This window comes from Cataglyphis hispanica, chromosome 20 (assembly GCF_021464435.1).
Source record: "Cataglyphis hispanica isolate Lineage 1 chromosome 20, ULB_Chis1_1.0, whole genome shotgun sequence".
NCBI classification, from domain to species: domain Eukaryota; kingdom Metazoa; phylum Arthropoda; class Insecta; order Hymenoptera; family Formicidae; genus Cataglyphis; species Cataglyphis hispanica.
In genome coordinates, this window is record NC_065973.1 from 5,161,589 (window position 1) to 5,186,830 (window position 25,242).

The window sequence follows — 25,242 nt, forward strand, 5'->3', positions numbered from 1 at the left end:
GTATACAAAAGACTTCATAAATACTTCAACGCACTGAGAGTGATGTGACGTCCCATGGTCCATGGCATGTATTCAGTGTTGCCAACTATAAATTTAAAATTCTGCTATATGATTTACTATAAAACTCCAGAAATAAGTTGAATTTAAAATAAAAAAGCTAAATAATAAGCTAAATATAAAATAAATTTTATTATATATGAATTAAATTGACACATTTAGTTTTATAAAAAAGAGTTTTTATTCACAGATAATTAGAAGCAGAGAGAAGCCTGTATTGAGAAGGCCGTATTATACTACACGTTGCGGATTCAGTTGGGATTACGGGTGACAGTTGTGAATTGACCAATCAACTGGCAAGCTGCTTTGCTCTGATTGGTCAATCCACAATCATTAACAGTAATCCCAACTGCAACCGAACTCACAATCCGTAGTGTAATACGATCTAAAGGGCCTTTAAATTCGGAGTTTGGTCGTCGCTTCTGCCGACCCATAATAATGTAAAGCGGGGAGCACACATTTTTGCATAAGCGCATAACCATAAACATAAAGAAATTGATTGGTCCACAAATGTATGCATAAGAAAATGAACCAATTAATTTCCTTATGTTTATTGTTATGCACTTATGCAAAAGTGTGTGCTCCCCGCTTAAATGTCCAAAATATAAGCGAAAATCATTAGAATTTATATGTTTTCAAGGTATAGAAAAACTGCTCTATTTTTGTTTTAATTTGCTTCATCCTTAATAACTAATTATTAACAGTATTTATTAAGAAAGAAATAAATAATTACTTTATGCCACAGACTTCTATATACGAGGTGTAACTGAATACATGGAGCACACCATCAGATGCAACACAACAATTCAAAACTCTTCAAAAAATTTTGGACCATTTTTTGAGCTTTCTTTTCATTGTTATACAATGTTAAAGTTAGCTAATCAGCCTCTGTCCGCAGCGGAAAGAAGGTACGGAGTGGATCGGAGTAACAGCTTTCTACTATATAAGCAGGTGCTGATTAGCTAACTTTATAATATCATACAACAACGAAAAGAAAGTTTAGATTTCAAAAAATGGTTCAAGACTTTTTGATTTGAATTGCTATCTTGATAATGTGCTCCTTGTATATTTTTTCAGTTACACCCTGTATACTAGAGACTGCTAATAGCGATGTGACAGATGAAGCCAGAGCAGACATTTACAATTGGATAGAACATCCTGTCAATCAATACTTATTTTTGAAAAAAAGCTACAATGTTATTAATATAAAAGTTTTATATATATTTAATATAAAGTTACATTAAATTTGAAACCTTTAATTAATATTGAATTAATATTGAAACCTTTCTTATAGAAATACGTATCAATTGATAGTCTTATATTCTGTCCAATTGTAAATGACTATTTGTCACATCGCTATTAATCCTATCAGACTATGCATTGAAGATTGAGATTGAAATTTGATTAATCAAAGCAAAAAAATTTTAATTCCTTTTTGTTCCGATTAGTTAAATTCCAATTTTTATTCTTTAATATTCAGTGTGTAGCCTGATATGGGCCTTAGCAATCTAAGAATAATATAAAAGTCTTTTTGTTTTATGCATTTTGTAGAATGTCCAGAAATTATACAAATGCGCAAAAGTATATTTAGCACAAGAGTATTTATTTTACATTTTTTTAAATATTGCTAAATTTAAAAATAATATAATAATAATTTAATAATTTAAAATATAACACATTACAATTAACAATAGTATAATATACAATGTATAATGATAAAATACTGTAAATCAAATAATTAGTAGGCTGTTTGTCATGTTGAAAAAAAAATCAAATTCTTTGTACTTCTATTTGTGTCACTTAGAAACTTCTAATCTGGGATTCCAAAAATAAAAATAAAAAAAATAAAAATTGGTTGGTTAATAATAAACTTTATACTAAAAATTAATTTATACTAAATACTAAATACTAAAAATTAATAATAAACATAATAAAAATTAGAATTATTATAACAATAACTGTAACAATATACAATGTATAATATACAATGCGTAATGATAAAATACTGTAAATCAAATAGGCTGAGATGTTTATGTCATGTTGAAAAAATTGTTGAAAAAAAATCAAATTCTTTTGTATCTCTACTTGTTTCTCTTAAAAACTTCTAATTTGGAATTCTAAAAATAAAACTAAAAAAAATTGATTGGTTAATAATAAATTTGGTTAATACTAAAAATTAATAATAAACATAATAACAATTAGAATTATAATAATAATAATAATTGTAACAATATACAATGTATATAATATACAATGTATAATATACAATGTCTAATGATAAAATACTGTAAATCAAATAGTTAATAGGCTGAGATCTTTTGTTTATGTCATATCTTGAAAAAAAAATCAAATTCTTTTGTAATGCTCTATTTATATTGCTTAGAAACTTCTAATTTAGGATTCCAAAAATAAAAATAAAAATTGGTTGATTAATAATAAACTTGGTTAATAATAAAAATTAATAATATACATAAAAACAATTAGAATTATTATAATAATAATAACTATTATTATTACAATAATAATTATAATACTGAAGAAAATTTAATCGGTTTCTCTTTTTTGTCCTAAAACAAACAAACAATATAATATATTAATAATATTATTTTAATTATACATATAATTATTATAATTAATATTATTATTATAATATAATAAATATAATTATTATTATATTATATAATGAATATCAATAATAAGAATTAACGTTTAGAAAAAAAATTACCTCTTCTTTTTCTTCCTCCTTATTAATTCCTTCCTAGTTTAATTTTCTCTTTTTGGTATTAAATTCTCTGCATTCCTGTTTTCTGCGTTTTTGTTCTATGCATTCTTGTTCTATGCATTCTTGTTCTCTGCGTTCTTGATCTTTGCGTTCTTGTTCTCTGCGTTCCTGTTCCCGTTTTTCTGCAGCAATACTTTCATCATAGGCTGCCTTGTTTTATAACAAAACATTTTAATAAATTAAATTAGTTATGAAACTTTCTGGAAGTCTAAGAACGGATATGTTTAATGATATGTTAATAATACAAGGACTATTCAGAACCAATTTCTGGTAGGCTTAAAAAATAAAATAAAAAACAGAAAATATGTTTCATTCCACACAAAAGTTTCATACACACACACACACACACACACACATATATATATATATATGTATGTATATATATATATATATATATATATATATATATATATATATATATATATATATATATGTACATATATGCTTTTTCTTTCGACATAATCTTCATTCGAATTAAAATACTATCGTAAAGGCCATTGCACGTTAAAAAATTTTAGTCATAATCGTAAAGCCGTAAGTAAATCAATCACAATTCAAACATTCTTATTATGTTTTAGAATGTTTGATTGTGATTGGTCAATTTTCTTACGGCATTATGATTATGACTAAAATTTTTTAACGTGCAATGGCCTTAACACAGCACAAATTTTTACCCTCATCAAAGTACATTGCTGTCAAACTAGAATCTCAGCCAATTCCTAACACTATTCATCACGTAAAGTTTTCATTACCTTCGAATCGCTGCATTCTTAACTACATTTTCACATATGTGAATAAATGAAAATCATTCGGTGCAAGATAGGTTGTAAAATGGATGATCGAACTCCTATTGTATTGCAGAAGTTTCAATGGAGATTTTTGGATAATTTTTCGCACACATAAAAGTGTGACTAAAAGTTCGAAGGCAATCAACAATTAATGAACAATGCTAAGATTCCAATTTGGCGCCATCATACTTTGATGAAGGCATATAAAAACTTGTGCCACTCTGTCACAAGTATCTCACTTTGAATGGCGATTATGTCAAGAAAAGTATATATAATTGTTTTAAGATATAATATTTTTCCTCTTCCTTGTGTTCTTTTGCAAGATTACCGGAGATTGATTTATGAATAGCCCTTATAATAAATTTTAAAGAAATGTTTCTACTCACTCTGGTTTTATTATCGCATAACAATTTCATTGCTTCTGACATGTTTCTACACTCTGGTTTTATTATCGCATAACAATTTCATTGCTTCTGACAATTTGCAAAATTCTGCTGCTGCATTTGGATTATCGGGATTTTTATCCGGATGGGAAGTCAATGATTTTTTACGATATGCCGATTTAATCTGAAAATGAGAATAAATAAGTACATATGATTTAATATATAATATTATTGATAAGTATAAAAAAAATTATAAGTATAAATATTAGAAACTAAATACTAGAATCTATTAATAATTTAAAATGATATTATTTACAATTACAATGTATCTTACTCTGCTACAAAATATATATAAATATTTCTAAATAAAATAAATTACCTCTGCAATTGTAGCATGCTGTCCCACACCAAGTGGATTTCATAGAAATCCATTGTAGAGATCCTTTTTCTATTTCTTTTGGCTCACACAAATGTCAAAAATCTCCTCGCTTTCTCTTCTTCTTCTATGGATTTTGATGATTTTAATGATTTTTGATTTTAGGTCGCACTTCTCAGACAAATAAATATAAAAAGCATTTTTACAAATAATTAGAACTATCGAATTAATTAAAAAGAAAATTTCCCTTCTCTTCCAGCTCTTACATTTATTTATAAAATATATATATATAGTTTTTATATAATTTTCTTAAAATAATTAAGAATTATAAAAACTTCTTATTTATTATAAATCTTTTAAATCACATATAATTTTCGTTTAAAAACTATTATAATTTGTTCGATTTGTTTTCAGGGAATTTATAATCTATAGAATAAAAAATGAGTGTATGATTAATGTTTTAAAGTCAATAATATTATTCCTGTTTGAATTATCTGTATGTCTCATATATATTGTTAATAATACATTTAATGCAAGTAATAAAATGCAACAGATATTAATTTTTTAAATTATGTATTTGTTGTGATCTTATTGAAGGTTGGCAAAGGAAAGAAAAGAAGGAAATTTGTATTTATGTAATTTTCATTTTTTAGTTATCAGTTACTTCTTGTCATACTATTGCTATTCTTTTCACGATGTCTGTAAATAGATAATATTCACAATATGTGTATATTTTTTTTTCTTTTAATGAATATGAATAATTTGAAATAAAACTAAAAGTTTAAATTTCACATTTAAATCTGTCGCACATTTTTAAAAAAGATCTTTGCCAGATAGGAAATTTATTTTAAAAGCCTATCCTTTTATACTCTGTAAAATTTTTATTCTTTAAGTAAGAGAAACAAATATGTAGAAAATAAAGTAATGAAATATATATATATATATATATATATATATATATATATATATAAATTGTATATCATTAAATATATCATTTATATAAATAAAAATAAATAAAAAATATATCAAGATATATAAATGTATATTATTAAATGTGTATCATAAATAAAAATGAAATAGATATTATAGCATTCTTTATATTGTACAGATAATTAAATTTTTAATTGCAACAGTTGTCATAAATTTACAGAAGTCTCATTGTCTCATTGTTAACATTTTTTAATAATAAGGGTAATTAATTTATTTTTCTTAAATTCTGCTAATGTTAAATTAAATGATATCATGACCAATATATTTATTCAACAGATTTCTTAATTTAGATATTATATCACAATGTGCAACATAACATCTGACAAAAAAAGAAAATGGTATATTCAGTAAGTAATTCTAATTATTAAAATCTTTTAGTCATTCTATATTTAATCTCTTTATATTTTCTAGTCTGTCTATGTTTCACATATACACATACATACAGAGTAAAATTTTATATATATTTATTGAATTCTTATAAAAAAAATTGCTTAAAAATTATTCAAAGAAATATATGATCATTCTTATTTTAAAACCAAAATATTAATGTCGTATACTATATTATTTTACAGTCAATGGTACAAGTGGTAAGGGGACAGATCAATGTTTGTCACTGAAAGAAAATTCATTGCTGAAACTTGCGTAAAAACAACAAAAAATGCAAAGCAAGATTCAAATAGAAGGCCCTCCTCTTTTTGATGTTATTAAGCGTACAACATCAATATATAGACATAAGATACATAATTAACATATAAAGAATAATATTCAACATAAATACTATGCAAAATAATAAAATAAAAATAATTTTATAGGCAATATGCACATTTTTTGCATGTAGATTCATTTATACTTTATTTATCAGAGTTATATTTCAAGTCAATTCCTCAGTAACTAATGAAATACTTGGAGAGAATTGATAGCACTAAACTTACCATTATCATACTACTATATTTCTATGTTAACCAATGTTAATAGTGAACAATTTTTTTTAATATATGCGTGATGAATTTTAGCAATACATGTAATTGACAATATTAATATTTCTTCAAGTATGTATGTATGTGTATATTATATATAATTTTTTTATAGCGCATATGGCACAATTCTTTGAATTGATTGATTATAAAATATCATCATTTGTGGAGATGAAGTTAACTAGTGTCAATTTAGAAGAAGGTGCACAAACATTACATGCCAGTAATAAGAAATAATTTATTTTTCTTGGTAACGATCAGGTAAAAAGTCTCCAAATTAAATCTTAAGAAAGTCTTAAAAAAGCTAGCAAGTTCTATTGTATAATAATTTTGATTTTAGTGTAATATAGTGTAATATAGATAAATTTACCTTTATTTTATCCTAATTTGTGAATACTACATGTGCATTGGGAATGAATTCCTTTATATTGACCAGCATAAAAAAGTTCTCGAAACTTGTATTGGATAGTCTTGTTGCTAACGAAAATCGAGATATATTAAGAGCTAAGAATATACAGAAGAAATTTTCAAGCATTGTATTTATTATAAGAAATCAATAAATATTATTTTTGCATTTAATAAAATGTATTGTATATTATAGTATGTTATAGTAATATGTAATCGTTACTAAGAACTGATTATTTACAGGCAATTAGATGCACTAATGAAAATTAGATAAAAACATTAATGAATCTTGTTACTGAGATCAATATAGAATTACCTCACACACTTACATCTATTTCTCCTGATGCTGTAGTAATTATGTAACTGATTGAACAAATCTAATACGATATAAGCCAAAAATTCAAGTATGATTAAAAATATGTTATTATTCTTATAGTTTTTATGCTAAGTATTCTATTGTTTATAATAAGTTATATATCTATAAAGTTATTGTATAAGCAGAAAAATTAATATAAAGATATAGTCTAAAAATTAATGTGTTAAAAAAATGTTAATTAACATAAAAATTAAGCTAAATAAAAGATGTAAATTGTATTCTTCTATTGTTAATTATGATTACATAAAAACTAAATTATAAATAAATTTATACAAAATCTAAAGATGGACAGAAAAATATTACACATAAAAAGTTCTTACATTCAAAAACACTATGCACTATCAAAAATCGCATGATATATTCAATTTATTTTCATTCAACTTTGATGAACAAAAGTAACTGAAAGTTTATATTATATTAAGAGCATAATATTATGAACGAGATGAAAATAATAATTCACTGATTATGAACATGACGAACTATTACAGTGAGCAGAGGGGGAAGAAACGACATTTGAAACTGAATTTGCTAAATAAATATGCAAATACATATGAATATTTGTGCATACGATAGAAAAAAATTTAATTTTTTATTGATTTTTAGATATAAGTTCTCTCTAACTTATAAAAATTATAATGTTATATTACCTGTAAAAAATCGCACGAGAATTTCGAAACCAGTGTAATGCCTAATCGCGGTATTTCTGAAGTGGCGCCAATTTCACTCAGCCTTGATTCCTATTTTCATGAATGAAAATGAAAATTTTCTGGATAAACCATAAGGCTTGATCAAAGGAGCTATTATGGTTCTTGAAATGAGGTGAAAATTACAAAAGTGAACAGATTTACTAGATTTCAACATATTATGTTATTCAACATGTATACTAGATTTCAAATGAAATTGCAGATATCTAGTGAATGTTTTCACTTTTGTATTTTTCACTTTGTTGCGAAAACCGTAATAGGTGTCCTCCAGTAGTAATCGTCGATTAATTGTATTGTCTCTGCCAAAAGATTTGAATTCATATTAAAATATAGTGATTATTGATAGTTAATTGATCCGGGTTGGATTAATCCGTTCATTCGAAAACGTTATTAATGTATATATTTTATCGAGATGTATAGTACTAGACGTTACAGTGAAAGAAATAGAAATCGTCTTTAAAAAAATTAAATATATATTTATGTATTGTTAAATTATAAATCTATTGTAAATAATATACTCGTTTGTGCTCAGATGCTCTTTAGGTAATTGCAATTTTAGTTGTAAAATTAAATTTGAGGATAATAAAATCTGTTTGATTCTGATTGTGACAGCTCCTCTTGAAATGAATTATTTTAATATATAATTTCTTTAATAATATATAAATTTCGGCATATAAGTGAATAAGTCTATAGGATCATTTAAGCGGGGAACACACACTTTTCCATAAGCGCATAACCATAAGTATAAGGAAATTGATTGGTTCATTTCGTTAGGCATATGTTTGCGGACCAATCAATTTCCTTATACTTATGGCTATGCACTTATGCAAAAGTGTGTGTTCCCCGTTTGATTATCAGGAGCAGTGGCGTAGCCAAGGGGAGGAATTAGGGGGATAAATTCCCCCCTTCCTTCAAAGAACCAAATATGAAAATGAAAGATTGAAAGCGGAAAAAGAAATAAAATTATAACCGCCTCTGTAGAACATTCATTTTCAACATTAAGAATTCTTAAAAACTATCTAAGAAATACAATAAGTGAAATAAGGCTGAACGTTTGACACAAATATACATTTATAAAAATTTGACTTCGTTGATCAACATAGAAGAGATACTAAACAGATATCTAAAAAATCTAGACGCATGCTTCTAGCTTAATATGTATTATTTAATAAAAAAATTATATGTTGTTTTGTGATTTTATTTTTTAAAAATATTCCCCCCGAAATCAAATCTTGACTACGCTCTTGATCAAGAATGTCAGCGACACTGAATCAATTTTATTACAGGCTTCTACTAAAGTTTTCCACTGGGGATCTTTATAAAAAAATATTTTTTTGGAATATGATTGACAGTTCGCGAACCGAATGGACGCGAGAAAAAATACCATGAAAGCAAGGAAGCAAGAAAGCGGTAAGGACGTATAAAATGAAGAGGAACAGAAAACTTGACCGCACAACGATTTAATAAAAAAAATGTAAAATTAATAAAATGTAAAGTCATATACATTATTTTACAGATATTTACAAGAAAAGAGTTATTATAACTCAGAGTTATAATTTTACTTTTTTATAATTTGCTATGTTTGACTTTTTTATAAATAAATGATAAATAAAGTTAATAATAATGTAAACGTCAATATAAAAATTATTAGAACTTGTAAGTTTTTAAGACATAAAAAAATTTATTTATTTTTGTTTAAATTTGCTTTATCTTTAAAAATTAATTATCTACAGTATTTATTAAGATTGTATTTTAGTGTCAAGAAATTGTGCGCATGCGCAAAAGTATTTTGCGTCTGCGCAATAGAAACATGAGCGCATCGTTTTTCCATTTGAATCTTATTAAATCGCAAACTTAAATTCTTTTTATTTTCAACTTATGGACAACCTTTAAGTTAAAGATAAGTTAAAGATAAAGATTAATCACATCAATTTAAATAAATACATACAAACTGTTTTAGATATATATTTCAATCATTTATTTTTAGTATTAATATTTTTTAATTAATTTCAAGAAAAATGAATAATTTGAAAAATGGCAGGCTCAATTTTCGTTGCGCAGGTGCTAAATACTTTTACGCATGCGCAATTTTTTGACATTCCAAAATGTATAAAGCAATTATTAATTTTTTTTAAATAAATACTGTATATAATTACTTTTTGAAGGTGGAGCAAATTCAAACAAAAATGAAGCAGTTTTTCTATATCTTAAGAACCTACAAATTCTAATAATTATGTTGCCATTGAAGTTGTTTTGAAACTTTATTTATATATAGCTTAAACTGATTTTTTAAATAATTTGATTCTTTATTTAACTTTATTTAACTTTACTTTTAACTTTAAATTTAAGTTTTAGTTTATCGTTAGTTTTAATTTTTAGTTTAAGTTTAAGTTTAGTTTAGTCGACATCACCGACGAGATAACATTAAAAACCGGTGCTTTATGAGATTTAATGTGATTAAAAGATAAACTTGCGTTATCTTATTTAGTACTTTATCTACAGTAGCGCGTATAATGAGTTTTTTTTCAGTAATGAATGCTAAATTGCATAAGAGTATCGGTCTTTATGATCGGAAATAAGTTTTGGAGTTCATATTTTTTAATAAATAACAATTCAAATGATTGCTTCGTAACTGCTCCGTCAGAATCCACAATTGCTCTGCTTTTAAAATTAATATTTTTAAAAATATTTACAAAAAACGAAAAATTTATTATTTTTACTCAAAAACATATTTTCAATAGTTTTCTTCAACTATATCCAGCATAAAATGATTGCTTCTTAATTGCTTTATACTGTTCCATCATTTATTTTATTCATAATTTATTGAAACTTTTTATTGAAAATTAACAAATTAGGGCCAATTTCACCACCTTTGGTTAGATTAACCGTCGGCAGGGTGGCACCTGAAATGATAAGAATGCTTGGTTTTCATTCACCTCTATTTTTTGTTGCCATCTTGCTGATTTTAACAGTTAGTTAACTTAACCGAAGGTGGTGAAATTGGTCATCATTTTTCCCATGCGACGCCGCCGTCACATTGGTCGCCTATCTGAGTTACGTAGTTAACAGTTAATGTCAACAAAACCCATTCTGGAAATAGTTGGCTTTGGACTAATTTCACCACCTTTGATTAAATTAACCGACGGTTAAAATCAGCAGGATGGCAACAGAAAATAGAAGTGAATGAAAACCAAGCTCCATAAAGTTAGCCGGTCAACATTCACTTTAATAATTTTTTTTTATAAATCATTTGTTGGTTGTTTGTTGATGATTGTTGGCCTAATTACAATGTTTGTAGATTAATATTTTTTTTGAAAATACGAAAATAAGATTTTGTGTGAAGTTAACCAGAAAGATATTATTTTTGTTTCAATCTTTTAGTTCAATCGATGCACAATCGTTTGTTGGTCACGGAAAAACTAATTAAAACGTTTGTTGATTCATATTTGCCTTGAAAAATGAAAAAAAACTAATGCAATAATGGTGGCGGGAGAGGTTGGATAAAACTTAAGATTGACTTTAAGATACATACGCGCGCGCGTACACACACACACACACACACACGGGCAGGGGGGCAACAAAGTACATGCTACATTGTGAAGCAAGGTCCACCCAGCCTACCGGCGGGGCGGGTGCGGGAAGGAGACCGAAGATCCCTTTTGCACTCCCCCGTGTGTATGTGTGTGTGTGTATGCGCGCGCGCGTGTTTCCTGTCCATACGTACTTTGATATATTTCAAATCTTTTTTGTTAATAACTTTTTAATAAGCGACGATTAAATTAGGAGAAAAAGTTATTCAGAATTATGTTCTTGACAACATATATCGAGGTCATTGAAATCGGTGAGGTCGCCCTTAATCTTAAGTTTTACCAATCCCTCTCTCGCTACCATTATTGCATTAGTTTTTTTTCGTTTTTCAAGGCAAATATGAACCAACAAACGTTTTAATTAATTTTTCCATGACCAACAAACAATTGCGCATCGAGTGAACTACAATAAGATTGAAATAAAAATAATATCTTTCCGGCTAACTTCACATAAAATTTTATTTTCATATTTTCAAAAAAAATATTAACCAACAAACGTTATAATTAGGTCAACAATCACCAACAAACGACCAACAAACGATTCGTAAAAAAAAATTATAAAAGTGAATGTTGATCGGCTAACTTTATGGAGCTGGAAAACCAAGCATTCTTATCATTTCAGTTGCCACCCTGATGATTTTAACCGTTTGTTAATTTAACCAAAGATGATGAAATTCACTTTTTAAAGTCGACTATAAATTGACTGGAAAAAGACTATCAGCCGGCAAACAATCATCCGTGTTGTGTGGGTTGAGATATAGTTATAATAACAACAATTACATTATGTTTGAATATTTTTGCTTTGACTGCTGAATCATGCGCGATAACCGCTAGTTCGTTCGTTTACTGCTATACGGCATGTTGCGCTATCTATCCCGCATTTAATTTCTGGTCACGATGATTATATAAAGTTTACAAAATCTTTTACAAAGAGCGACTATAGATAGATCAAAGATATAATAACTATTTCCAAGGAGAACAGAAAAGTCAAAATGATGAACAGAAAATGTCAACTTGATGTCATATTGACTAAATTATGTCATTTTTTGATTATTTATTGAAAACTCGATCTTAAATTATTTTTAAAAAATTTTTTGACTATATGTATGCTTATTATTATAAAAATGTATGATATAAGAATAGTCACAAAAAGATCAAGAAGTTTGACTATCTAGACATCAGTGTTTATATTCAATTAGTTATGTACCAATATCCAAGTAAAAAAAAGGTCCTACGTACAAAGAGAAAATATTAGAAATAAGAATAAATATTAAATATTAGGAGAATTTGGAATTATTTTACTTCAAATAAGAGGAAACCCACACAACACGGATGACTGTTTGTCGGCTGATCGTCTTTTTTCAGTCAACTTAAAGTTGACTTTAAGCCGACTTTTTCCAGAATGGGTTTTGTTGACATTAACTGTTGACTGTAACTCGACTTATAGAGGCAATCACATTTCCAAGAAATTGATAGCCGTCTTTTTTATATGTCCAATCGAAAATACTATATATTTTGCGTGAATAATCAAATTCATTGACTACTTAAAAAAATATCCCATGCAGCACTGAAACTTGTAGCAACATTGCTCTCTAACATATATTGCATCATTGCATATTGCAATGTAAAGTTGCAGAAATATTGCATAGATATTATTTTACAATATAACTGTAACAGTGTTCCACAAATATTGCAGAGATATTATTTTATAATATAACTTTAGCAATTATAGCAACATTCCAAAAACGTTACAAAAATAATATTCGTAATCGCTAGTTGGTTCGTTTACTATACGGTTACACTAGGCGGTTGCTCTATCTATCCCGCATATAATTTCTGATTACGATGATTATATATAAAGTTCTCAAAGAGCGGCTATAATAAGATATAATAACTATTTTTACTAAGTTTAAATTGTATGTTATGACCCCAACACAAGGAATTCAGACAATGGACTAAAATTTTTGTTTAATAGTTTCCATTTTTATATAAAACTAAAAATTTGATAATAATTTTCTTATATACAAAATACTTCAAATTTTAACAAATAAATTTTGAGATTATATAAAATCTATATATACATACTAGATCTTGACTTTTATAGATCTTTAATTTCTTATTATTATATATTTTTTCATATGTTAAAAGGCTATTATAGCCATAAATAAAATATTATTACATATATATTATATTGCTATGTTGCTGCAACATTATATTGCAATATTTCTATAAGCAGACATTTTACTGTTGCTGCAATATCATAACAACATTGTAGCAATATTTTACAATGTTTCTGCGATGTTGCAATCTTATAGAAAAATTTTATTGTAATGTTGTTATAATCTTGTGATGCTGAATGGGAATTGATCAAGTTTTTGAGATGTCATTACCCTAATGAAAATGTAGTAAATTAATATAGATGACGTCAAATTGGCTAGGTCGACTTATAATCGCCATAATTTTGATTGAAAGTTAACTTAAAATTCATTATAATATTAATTAAAAATCGACTTACTCGCCAAAATGATTGACGATTGGTCGGCTTTTAGTTATCATAAAGTCGACTATATTAGTCGACTCATGATCGAGTATAGTCAAGATATAGTCACATTTGTCACCTGCTAGTCAACTATGAGTTGTCATTCAGTCTAACTTTGAGGTCTTGAAGATTTTAGACTTTTTCTGCCGACTGACAGTCAACTAACAGTCGACTTTATGTTGTTTGGGAAAGAATTTAATCAATATTTTCTCTTGATTTATTGAATAATTATTGCTCCTTACTTGCTCTATTATGATATTTGCAATTGATCCACTTATATAACTAATTTTTTATGATATATTAGCAAAAAATTAATCAATTTTCTTAGAAAAACATATTTTCCGTAGTCATCTGCAAGTATATCAACATAAAACGAGTGCTTTTTAATTGCTTCATATTTAAGAGATCGTCTTAAGAAGATATCGATCATGTAACTTTTTTCCTAGGGCGGAAACATGAAAAGTGAAAAATTTTGCCATTAATTTCAATGGGCATTTTTGCATATAAAATTTTCATTCAGAAAAATTTATTGAATTTAAGTATTTATTTCAATATGCCTTTATACATCATTTATTTGAAATAAGTAGATATTTATTTGTTTTGCAAAAATAATTTCTTACATTAAATAAATATTTTTTTACGTCAAGTCAATATTATTATATAGTTTCAAATAAAGAATGGGAGTAAAGGAGTAATAAATATTTATTTAATTTCTATCATTTTTTTTCAGTGTTAATATTTTTAAATAAATTTAAAAAAATAAATAATTTAAAAAATGGTACTTCTGTAATACACTACGCAACAATGATTCGTTCCCTTTCCATAACGAGCAAGGCAATATCTATCCTTTGCTAATGCATACGCATTCCTATACATTAGCAAAGGATAGATATTGCCTCACTCGCTAGAAAAACAGAAGGAATATTGACGCGCAATGTACTTTACTCCTTACTTTCTATTGCATAGGCGCTAAATACTTTTGCGCATGGGCATAATTTCTTGAAATTCTTGACATTCTCAAAATATAGAAATTATTAATTATTTTTTTATTATAATAAATACTATAAATAATTAGTTTTTAAAGATGGAGAAAATTTAAACAAAAATAGAATAAGTTTTTTGTAGCATGCAATGAACATGCAATGAACATCTCTAAATTCTAATAATTTTTGCTTATAATATTTACATTCCCCTTAAGCAAAATGTTAGCAGTATGACGGCAGATTGGTAGCAGATTTAATCAAAATCTGTTAGCAAATTGACATCAACTACATTCAGCTTTGCATTCAGCTAATGTTTTGACGGCAGAATCTGCTAATATAATAAATCGACAGATTGGCGGAAAAATTTGAACAGACTTTGTTGACATAACTTGGCGGCAGATTGGCAACAGAAACCGAACAGAGTCTGCTAACATAATCTGCTGATAGAATGACAGTAGAAATCAAGCAGATTCTGCAGCTTTTAAATAAGCATTTATATAAAATGGACATTTAAATGGATTTAAAGAATCTTAAGTAACAAAATGACAATAAATTTTGGTCACAAAATAACATAAATAATTAGACATCCTAAATTAGGTGATAAATTAGGTCATGAAACCCAAAAATGATGTCAATAGTTGATATATCACATTCACAAGACGTCATTTTCTGTTTTTTGTATTAATAATATATATAAATATGTAATATTAATGTAAGAAATATAGGAAAATTTAAATAATTTAATTTATATAATTAAAGATTTTATTTAATGGAATTTCTATTTTATATTTTAGATTTCTATTTTATATCATAAATAATAACTAAATAATTGTGCTTATTTGGACAGAAATTATCCGAATAAGTGAAATTGGACATTTATCTGTCTGATTTTTCAAAAATTAGTTCAATATCTGAATTCCCTGTATGGGAATCGTATAAAAAATTGAGCCGATAGAAATAATTATATATGTTATTAGGCAGCATTATGCATATATATATAGTATTTTGCAGGCTTCATATACGCTCATGACAAGAACTTGAGTACGAGATGTAGAAAGTGAATACTGCGTCGCACAGCGGTAAGTAAATAAACTACTGTTTCAATAAATTATTGCAGATTCTGCTCGATTTCTGCTGCCAATTTGCTGTGCGACGAGATTTCGCGTGCGCAGATCTTGCTCGGGTTTTGCTGCTAATCTGATATCATGTCATGTTAGCAGGACTCTGCTTAATTTGTGTTACCAATATGCCATCAAAATGCGTACACGCAGACTTGCTCGGTTTCTGCCGCCAATCTGACATCAAATTCCATTGCGCAGATCCTGCTCAATTTCTGCTGCCAATCTGCTATAATAATTCTATACAAATTCTGCTTGGTTTTTATTACTGATCTATTGTCAAATTATGTCAGCAGGTTTTGTAATATTTATGCTGGTGTTCTGCTATTATTATTTGATATAACAGATTTTGTATACAGTCTGCAGTCTTTCTGCTGACAAAAATTTGTAGCAGACGTTTGACAAAATCTGTTTGAACAGACTTGGCAATTTGGGTTGTTATTAACTTTATCATTTATTTATAAAAAAATAAAATGGAGCAAATTATGAAAAATGCATATTATGAAAGAGTGAATTAAGTTGACTTTTTTCATGCGTCGTCAGTTTTATTATTGCTACTCACGGATAAGCTTGGAAAATATAGGCATAGACATTCAGAATTTATTTCTAGATGTTAATAACTCTGAATCTGGAACTTTGGGATTATATTAAATAAGCACAGGCAATGAAACTGTATCAAATAACTCCTGCACATAGAATATCTTCACCATTTCACTTTTATAAAAAATCGATAAATTGATTGGTTATCACGTTGCTTTTTATCTCGCGTATATACAGGCGCTTCTAAATTAATAAAAATGAATACAATGTAATTTTTATCTTAATAAATTTTATATACGTTCGCGAAGAAAACTTAAACATAAAATAGAAACGCCCTACAGCGATAAAATAAAGTTTATATTTGGGAAAAATAAGAAACGTTTATTTTGTCACATGTACAAAAAAAAATAAAATATATAAAAATATTTATTAGAAAAAATTTATTATTAATTATTAAATTTTAAAAACAATATTTATATCTTGCAAAATGTAGTATATTTTCCAATATTTATAGCGTAAACTAGCTTTCGAGTATCTTAAAGAAATATTCAATCTGAAAAGATTTAATATATATATATTATACAAAATATGTGAAAAAAATGATTAAAGCTTTAATTACCTCTAATACACCGTCTTCCGGCAAGTCAGAACAATGTACACCGTTTTGTACTTTTGTTTTCCCATATTTTGCTCTAAGAGAATTTGGTTTAATTTGTCGCGCAATGTCCTATATCAAATAAAAATATCTATAATATCGAACAAAATTATATAAAGTATATATTTAAAGTAATATAATAATAATAATATTTACAGGTTCCATTGGACCGCAGAAATTCCTAAAATCAGCAACAATGTTGGAATCCTCATTTTTACGACTTACTTCTATAACGATACATGGACCAGACTGTAATTCAGCTACCATTGCCTATAAATAATTATGAATGCTTTCTTTTTCAGAAATAATTTGTAGAATTAACATAAAATGAGTATGAAAATATACCGTATACTCGGAAAGCACGCCTTTATAAATTTCTAGAAATTCTTCGGAATTAATTAAATTAACATAAAATTGTTGTACTGCAGTAATTATATAGCCTGCTTTTTGAATGTCATCAATTATAGCACCTAGATTATAAAATTAATTTAGAAGAATATGTATAATATCATATATAAAGTGCTACAAAGAGTAAATGAAAATTTCATTATTTAGATATTATTTCACAATAATAATTTATTAATAAAATGTTCAATTTACCAACAAGTTTTGCTTGTACAGCGTGTGGTTTGATAATACAGCAGGTGCAATTTTGAAAAATTGCAGTATTTTTTAGTCCTTTATTTTTACTTTTTGAATTGGGAAAGAAATATTGCAACTCCTAGGAAAATATTATTGCAGATATCAGATTAAAATAAACATTGTTAAATAAAAAATAGCATATTAAAATTCGTACTTGTGTTGCTATTTCAATGTTCTTAGATGCATATATAGAATTATATATTTCATTTTTTTCATAAGTTCTTAATGAAGACATTGTTGTTGAATAAGAACGCTTACAATTTTCTATACCTGATGTTAATTCTTGCCATCTGGCTATACCATTTTCTCCTAATAACTCCAAACCAACAACAGGGCCAGAGGTAAGATAATTTATCATAGACCTAAATAAACTTATCACTATAGTATCCCAAACTTATTAAAATATAGTAATAATTTTATACTTTTCAGAACTCTTTCAGAGCATTATTAATAATTCAAGATTCAAATTACATTTTATCAGTTGCATCTTTTACGAAACAATATTCTGCAACTTCAGTTGCAGTTAATTGCATCATTTTCATATTTGTAATATAAAAGTTATGATTTGTAATAATTTTTAATATTTCACCCATTTTGTCAATAACATCTGGTTTCAGGAGTACAAAAAATCTGGAAAAATAAAATTATCTCAATGCAGCACAAAATTTTATACAATAAACCATAAAATCATAAAAAATATAAACTCTTCATTTTACTTTTGCATTTGCGTTTCTAATTTGATTTTAGTGTAATTATCTCCATAACCCATAATTTGTATACATCTTGAAAATATTGTTACTACAGCTCCAATATAAAAATCTTTAGCTTCAATGCCTTCACATACCGTTCTTTTTAGGAAGGTCTTCTTTGTTTTTAAATCAAACTAAAAAATATGGATAATATAAATAATTTTTTTCTACAATATGAATTTGTATTAACTCGATACATACCAATTCGATAGTGTTGTTAGATGGATAATAATACAGATAAAATTTTTTCAGTATGCAAGCAACTGTATCATACCATTCAGCTTTAAATACATATCTATTGCTATAATCTGTAGACATCTCGAAATGACTTGTATGCTGATGATATATTATTGTCAATAAGTAATAGCCACAGAAATCACAAACAAATTATAAATTTAAATTATCACTTTGTGAACAATAATATAAAGGTGATTATAAGGCAATAAAATTTTATTTATTTTACACATATAATGATATAATGATGTGTTTAAGAGAATGTCTAAAACAATATATAGGTAAAAAAAGTTTTATAATGAAATGACAGATCAACATGTTAACATAACATAATGCATGTTTTAAATAACACAAGTCGACATAATTCGATTTCTATGATCACTTTGATTAAACTCCGGTTAATTTAATTATTGACTTACTTAATTATTAAATTGTAAAATATTTAATTACAAAACTTACTGATACATATATAATTATCATTAAGATAATACATTTGTATACTGGTACCCACTCTTTAGAGTCGGTAGGAGAGACAGTAGAGACCTCTCGCTGATAGTCGTGAATTATGGATCCGCTTTTGCCGTATTACGGTCAAAAAATAAAGAGAATCACATTAAAATTATAATTTTATTATCAGTAGAATTGTCCGCAGTCCGGTACAAAGCATTTTTTAGAAAAAATGATTAAAATAATATTTTATAAGTAAAAAGAAAAGGTACAGCTCATGGCGGATTAGGTGCAGTTGGCAAAAGTTGTATTTTATTTATTATAAATTTTTAAAAACTAAAATGCAAAATCCTACTCTGGCCTATTACGGTTTTCGAAACAAAGTGAAAAATACAAAAGTGAGAAAATTCACAAGAATATCTACAATTTCATTTGTTGAAATCTAGTAAATCTAGTAAATCTATTCACTTTTATAATTTTCACCTCGTTTCAAGAACCGTAATAGCTCCCCAAGACTGCGTAATTATATAAAGAATATTTTTAAAAAAATTTCATAACGTAATATAATTTCTTTGAAGCGAAATATAAAATATGCGGATCTCATATGCTAGATCTATATCTAAGGAGCAACTCAGGGGAAATTTTTCTCGTAGTACATTGATCGTTAGACAAAGAAAGATGATTGTGCCGTTTTTGCTTTGTTGTCTCTTATACCGTGTATCTGTATGATATAATCCTAGTGCATTGAGCACATAGTTACAACCGTTGATCGCTTGACAAAGAGAGATGATTGCATTGTTATTATCTCTCTTTCATCGCGTATTGTGTAGCATCCATGAAGACACAACATCAATATGTTGAGCACACGGATGCGATTGTTGAGAGATAATGTCAGACAAGGAGCGACAGCTGAGTACTATCCTTGTTCCTCTAGCGAATCTAGCATATCGCTTTACGGCCGAGATACGGCTTAATATGCTTTCTGGCATCTCGGCTGAAAGCAGTAATGCAACAAGACTAACGGGCGCTCATTCTTTGAGAATTTTATATTTGCATATATACATATGTGCATATATGTTTAAATTATAGTTAAAATTGTACATGCAATTAAATATTGTATGATGACCAATAAAAATAATAGGATAATAGAGTGGAACAAATATACAATATGTAAATCAAGGGTGTCTTAGACTTGATGTTTTTTTGCTTTGTTATCAATATTTCATATGTATCATGCGGAATTAACAAAAAGGTAAAAAAAAAGGTGCCAAGTACACGCGCTATAAAAATATTATATTTAAATAAAAACATTCTAAATAAAAATATTTTTGTATAAAATAATTATTTAAATTTCCTACAAAAATAATGATATCAAAAAATTGCGTCAAAAGAATAAAAATTTATGCTATAAAATTTATTTTTTTTTAATTATTATTTAAATAAAAACAATTTAATCAAATTGTATAAAATAGTTATTTAAATTTAAATTTCCTACAAAAATAATGATATTGAAAAATTATGTCAACTGAATAAAAATTTATGTTGTAAAATATTTTTATTTTATTATTTCCAATATTAAGAACAATTATATTTAATAAATCGCATTATAATTAAAGTAATAGTATAACCAAAATAGCGTTATTTTGTAAATAACTAAATGCACAATATACACACATCTAAGGTTTATAATTATTGAAGGAAAATTTCTCTTCAAGAGACACGGTAGTGTCTCGCGCCAACTATAGCGAGGCACACCGTGTATCTATACGCAAGTCAGTCAGTTGCAAGTACTTCATAATTACGATTCTCAGTAATGGCTGGGCCGATCGAATTTTTAATAAGCTTAATGGATAGCTTAGGTCTTAATTATAAGGAAAATATCTTTATTTTTATTCTACTTGATCTACTTGATCTACTTGATAATCAAAGATATTATGATGCAAATATGTTGATGATCTGACCATAGTACGTGTTCCTTTTTTTAGTCGAAACAAAGTTTAGAAAAATATGACAGAATCAATAGAAATTGTTAGGGAAAACAATAATTTAAATAGAAATGAAATAAGAAAATTACAAACAATTTATATTTATTGAAATAAGAAAATTACGAACAGCTTGTACTTTTTTATAAATTTATATATTTATTTAAATAAGAAAATTACGCACAACTAGTACTTTTTTATAAATTCTTAAATTAAAAAATAAAAAAAAATTAATTCAAAAAATTATTTTTATTCTATATGAAATATTCTATATGAAATCGTCTCATAATTTTCAAATCTGATTGGTGACAATTGTGAATAAGATTTTCATAAGAAATATTTTTTTATACAACACAATTATAATTGCTTTGCACTATAGTCGTTTATGCATACTAGAAATCTTAAAGATAAAATCTGGCCACTTAATTAGTTTTGGAAAAACATGGCAATAGTATATACATGAACGAGTGTAATGCAAAGCAATTATAATTGTGTTATATAAAAAAATATTTCTTAAAAAAATAAGTCTTATTCACAATTGTCACCAATCAGGTTTGAAAATTATGACGCAATTTATTTCATATAGAATAAAAATTGTCAGTATGAAAGCCGAATAACCAAATCAATATATAAAATAGCAAAACAATGGCCATTCTATAATTAAATATTAAAAAATTAAAAAGTTTTAATTTTTATTATAAATTTTATATATAACCAATATATCTGTGAATAGTAGAAAACTTTAGAAATACTGTATGTGTAAACATTACACTACAAAAATTTTATTTACAGTTATAAAAAAAAATATAGAAAGAGAACCAACAGATTCGTCGTGAGAGTTAGTCATAGATCGCCCCTTTTTTTACATAATTGAAATATATAAAAAGGTGATATTTCTTGGAATCGTGCAAACTCCGGATTCTTTAATTATGAAGAATTATAAATTTTATTACATTTTTACGTTTATTTTTACGTTATTGAAAGTTTATATCACATAATGTATAGTTTTAAAATTTTTAAAATTTTATCATATTATCAATATAAAATTTGGATATTAATAAATAAATAATTCGTATTCTAAAAATGTGTAAATAACTATACTATTGAAAGTACAACTCTATGTAACAAGAACAAAAAAGTAAAGATAGTAATATGATGCGTACATAAAAGATTAGGCAATGATAAGATATTTTTCGAAAATTAAATTAATAATTTTAAAAATTAACAATTTTAAAAATTAACAAAAATTGCTAAGATACCAATTAATAAAAAATAAATTATTTATGTTTGATAAAATGCGAAAATTTACAAAGCAACGATTTTATTTTTTAAAACAAGTGATGGATTAAACTGCTGGTCAATTGTATAATGGTCATTAATGTATAATATATTGAATTTTCCTGAGAAAGAAGTTTCTTTAAAGAACACATTAATAAAAGAATTAACATTATTGATTGTTATTTTGTAACAATTAATATATCAATGAAATTTTAATTTGATTAAAAGTTCATTGCTTAAAAAAAATTGTATATTCTAAATTATCACATTTGTATATATATAATAACATTCTTTTATAATTATGTAAATTAATATATAAGAGATGCTTTATGTAATTTATTGATAACGTCTCTGTGATGTTGATTATGTGTTAAATTATAAATAACACAATGTTGAAAAATGTTTAAATATTTGAAGATATTTAGTTTGCTATTTAAACATTCTAATATATGTTCTAATGATAATATGTTACACAATTTATATTTTTATAATATCAAAAAAATAAATTTTTTTCATTGGTTTTTAAAAATAGATAATAAATTTATTATAAGATAATAAATTTAGTTAAAAATGATTTTTTCAATGAAAGTACTTTCACACTTTCTTGTCAAAAATATAAAAGTTTTGAGACAATTATAATTTAATTTTAAAAAATTATTGGATAACATTGTTTTATTACGCGACTTCATTTGACTTTGCGAGTAGGAATACTAGGCCGATTCTAACTCAGGTCCTCTGAGGGGTGTGCGGGGCGAGGGAAAGTTGCGCGGGGAACTTGATGGTGCGGGGGTCTGACGTCACGCGGGCAGGGGATGGGGAGCGGACATATTTATGACTGGTGCGTATATACAAAGACGAGCGCCGCTGATCCGACTACAGATACAGACATGTTAAAACCCCTAATAAAACACCCCCTTTTTGGAAAGAGTCGTTGAGCATCGATGTCCGGCTACTATATTTATTATCAATAAATAGCATCTATTGCATGTTCGAGGTGAACGGAATTTTTGAGTGGTATCGTGGGAGCGGGACATGTTTAAACCGGTGCATATATACAAAGGCATGTCCGGCCGATGTCCGGCAGCTTTATAAACATTATAAACAAATAGCATATATTGCACGTGCGGTCTGAACGTTGAGAATTTTTTCTAGGAAGAACCGTCTATCGGCGCAGGTATGAACAAAAGACGAGAAAAAGAAAGAAAGAGATGTAGAAATAATTAATACTTTTTTAATATTAATACAATTTTTCACGTGCAACCATTAGCGCTGTCCCTCTCTATCACACCGTCTTACGAACGCGCTATCTTTCTCCCACGAGAACGCTATCTCTCTCTCTCTCTCTCTCTCTCTCTCTCTCTCTCTCTCTCTCTCTCTCTAACGCATCGCTTTACGAACGCCTCGCGCTATCCCTTTCTATCGCACTGCATTACGAACGCTTCACGCTATCCTTCTCTCACATATTGAGAATCTTATTAGCTCTATCCTTCTCGTCCACGTAAACGTCTATTCTTTTCCTACACATTATAGATATCCTATCCCTATCCCTATCCCACTATGCAAACTATCTCTCTCTTACGTCCACGCAAACACATCGCGCTATTCTTCGTCCACCGATCGCGCCACAGTTACCTATCTTATCACATATCTATCTTACATGTAAGAAAGGGAAGCAAAAGAAATAGATAATCATTTTTTTTTCATTTTCTTTTAACACATTTATTTATATTACCATACATCACCTCGTTTCAAGGTTTCACACAAAAGTTCATCCACAGCATAAGCTACTAATTCGCAATCTATAATAGATGTTTTATCACAAACGTCGCGCAAAATTTTGACCGCATCTTCTCTCATGGCACTAGGCATATTACTTTGCAAACACCGAACAAATTGATCAAAGCTCACATTTACGTCTTCTATATTCTCGTACAATTTTAAATATTCGTGATTTACGCAATGTTCAAGTTCAAATAAAAATAATATAGTTGCTGGTTTCATGTATGAGCAAGAATCGTCTACTGTAAGTTTAACAACACTTGTATCATGTATTTTAACATGTTCCATTACTAGATATTCAATTCTTAGCGAAGAAGGTGTATTCGACTGCAGGAATCGCTCAATATCGACACGTCTTTTGATGAATATTTCCCACGTTTCATGAGGCAGTATTATGTGATTTCCTCGGATATCGCCAAGATGTAATTCCACAAAGGATTCAGGTCCCACGCTGATTCCAATGTCCAAGTATTTATACGCCGTGCGCGTCAACGCAAATCTGCGTACCAAAATTCGTGGTTTACACCGAGGTTTATCATGTCTGAAAAAAGAATACAATTAAATATGGAAAAGTATGGAAAAAAAACATATATAAAAATATGTGAAACATTTTGTGATACTTACGAACCAAGCGGTTTCTTGTACGACTTAATTTCATCTCGAGGAACATAATAATTCATGCGTTTAACACTATTGCTATTTCCTTCAGCGGAGCGTTTACCACTACTGTTTGCCTTTTTCAGCGGAGTACATTTTGCTTCTCGGTTATGAAAAGTAGAGCGGTTGACGTGACACTGATCATATAAAGCCGAGTATATGTTTATTTTTTAAAAATATGGCGTGATAGGGAGATTAAAGCTTTGAAATTTATGAG

General features: G+C 27.2%; 1 protein-coding gene and 3 long non-coding RNA genes across 13 annotated transcripts; 2 read left to right on the forward strand and 2 right to left on the reverse strand.

The window, feature by feature from the left end:
- The first annotated feature begins 501 nt into the window (after positions 1-501).
- LOC126857170 (uncharacterized) lies at positions 502-1,327 on the forward strand. Its single transcript, XR_007688460.1, has 3 exons — positions 502-697; positions 803-1,008; positions 1,135-1,327. It is a non-coding gene; the product is annotated as an uncharacterized LOC126857170 (long non-coding RNA).
- Positions 1,328-1,467: 140 nt separating this feature from the next.
- Positions 1,468-8,359, reverse strand: LOC126857169 (uncharacterized). 9 transcript variants are annotated; one of them, XR_007688457.1, is made up of 6 exons: positions 7,779-8,307; positions 7,072-7,132; positions 6,721-6,827; positions 4,390-4,513; positions 4,014-4,194; positions 2,610-2,989 (listed from the first exon to the last, which is right to left on the reverse strand). It is a non-coding gene; the product is annotated as an uncharacterized LOC126857169 (long non-coding RNA). The 9 variants fall into 9 exon arrangements; XR_007688458.1 differs by having other exon boundaries at positions 7,085-7,132; positions 7,779-8,305; XR_007688453.1 differs by lacking the exon at positions 7,779-8,307 and having other exon boundaries at positions 1,468-2,624; positions 2,783-2,989; positions 6,721-7,303.
- LOC126857171 (uncharacterized) lies at positions 5,517-6,192 on the forward strand. Its single transcript, XR_007688461.1, has 3 exons — positions 5,517-5,577; positions 5,653-5,723; positions 5,949-6,192. It is a non-coding gene; the product is annotated as an uncharacterized LOC126857171 (long non-coding RNA).
- An 8,668-nt stretch (positions 8,360-17,027) lies between the features above and the next one.
- Positions 17,028-19,412, reverse strand: LOC126857143 (nucleoside diphosphate kinase 7). Of its 2 annotated transcripts, none has more exons than XM_050606315.1 (10): positions 19,342-19,412; positions 18,850-19,147; positions 18,616-18,782; positions 18,371-18,529; positions 18,054-18,261; positions 17,858-17,978; positions 17,603-17,727; positions 17,414-17,527; positions 17,222-17,329; positions 17,028-17,155 (listed from the first exon to the last, which is right to left on the reverse strand). In XM_050606315.1, the coding sequence occupies exons 2-10, from the start codon at positions 18,964-18,966 to the stop codon at positions 17,123-17,125; spliced, it is 1,152 nt and encodes a 383-aa protein (XP_050462272.1). In that variant the 5' UTR covers positions 18,967-19,147; positions 19,342-19,412; the 3' UTR covers positions 17,028-17,122. The 2 variants fall into 2 exon arrangements, with proteins under 2 accessions (XP_050462272.1, XP_050462271.1); XM_050606314.1 differs by having other exon boundaries at positions 18,850-18,984; positions 19,342-19,408.
- Between the last annotated feature and the right edge of the window lie 5,830 nt (positions 19,413-25,242).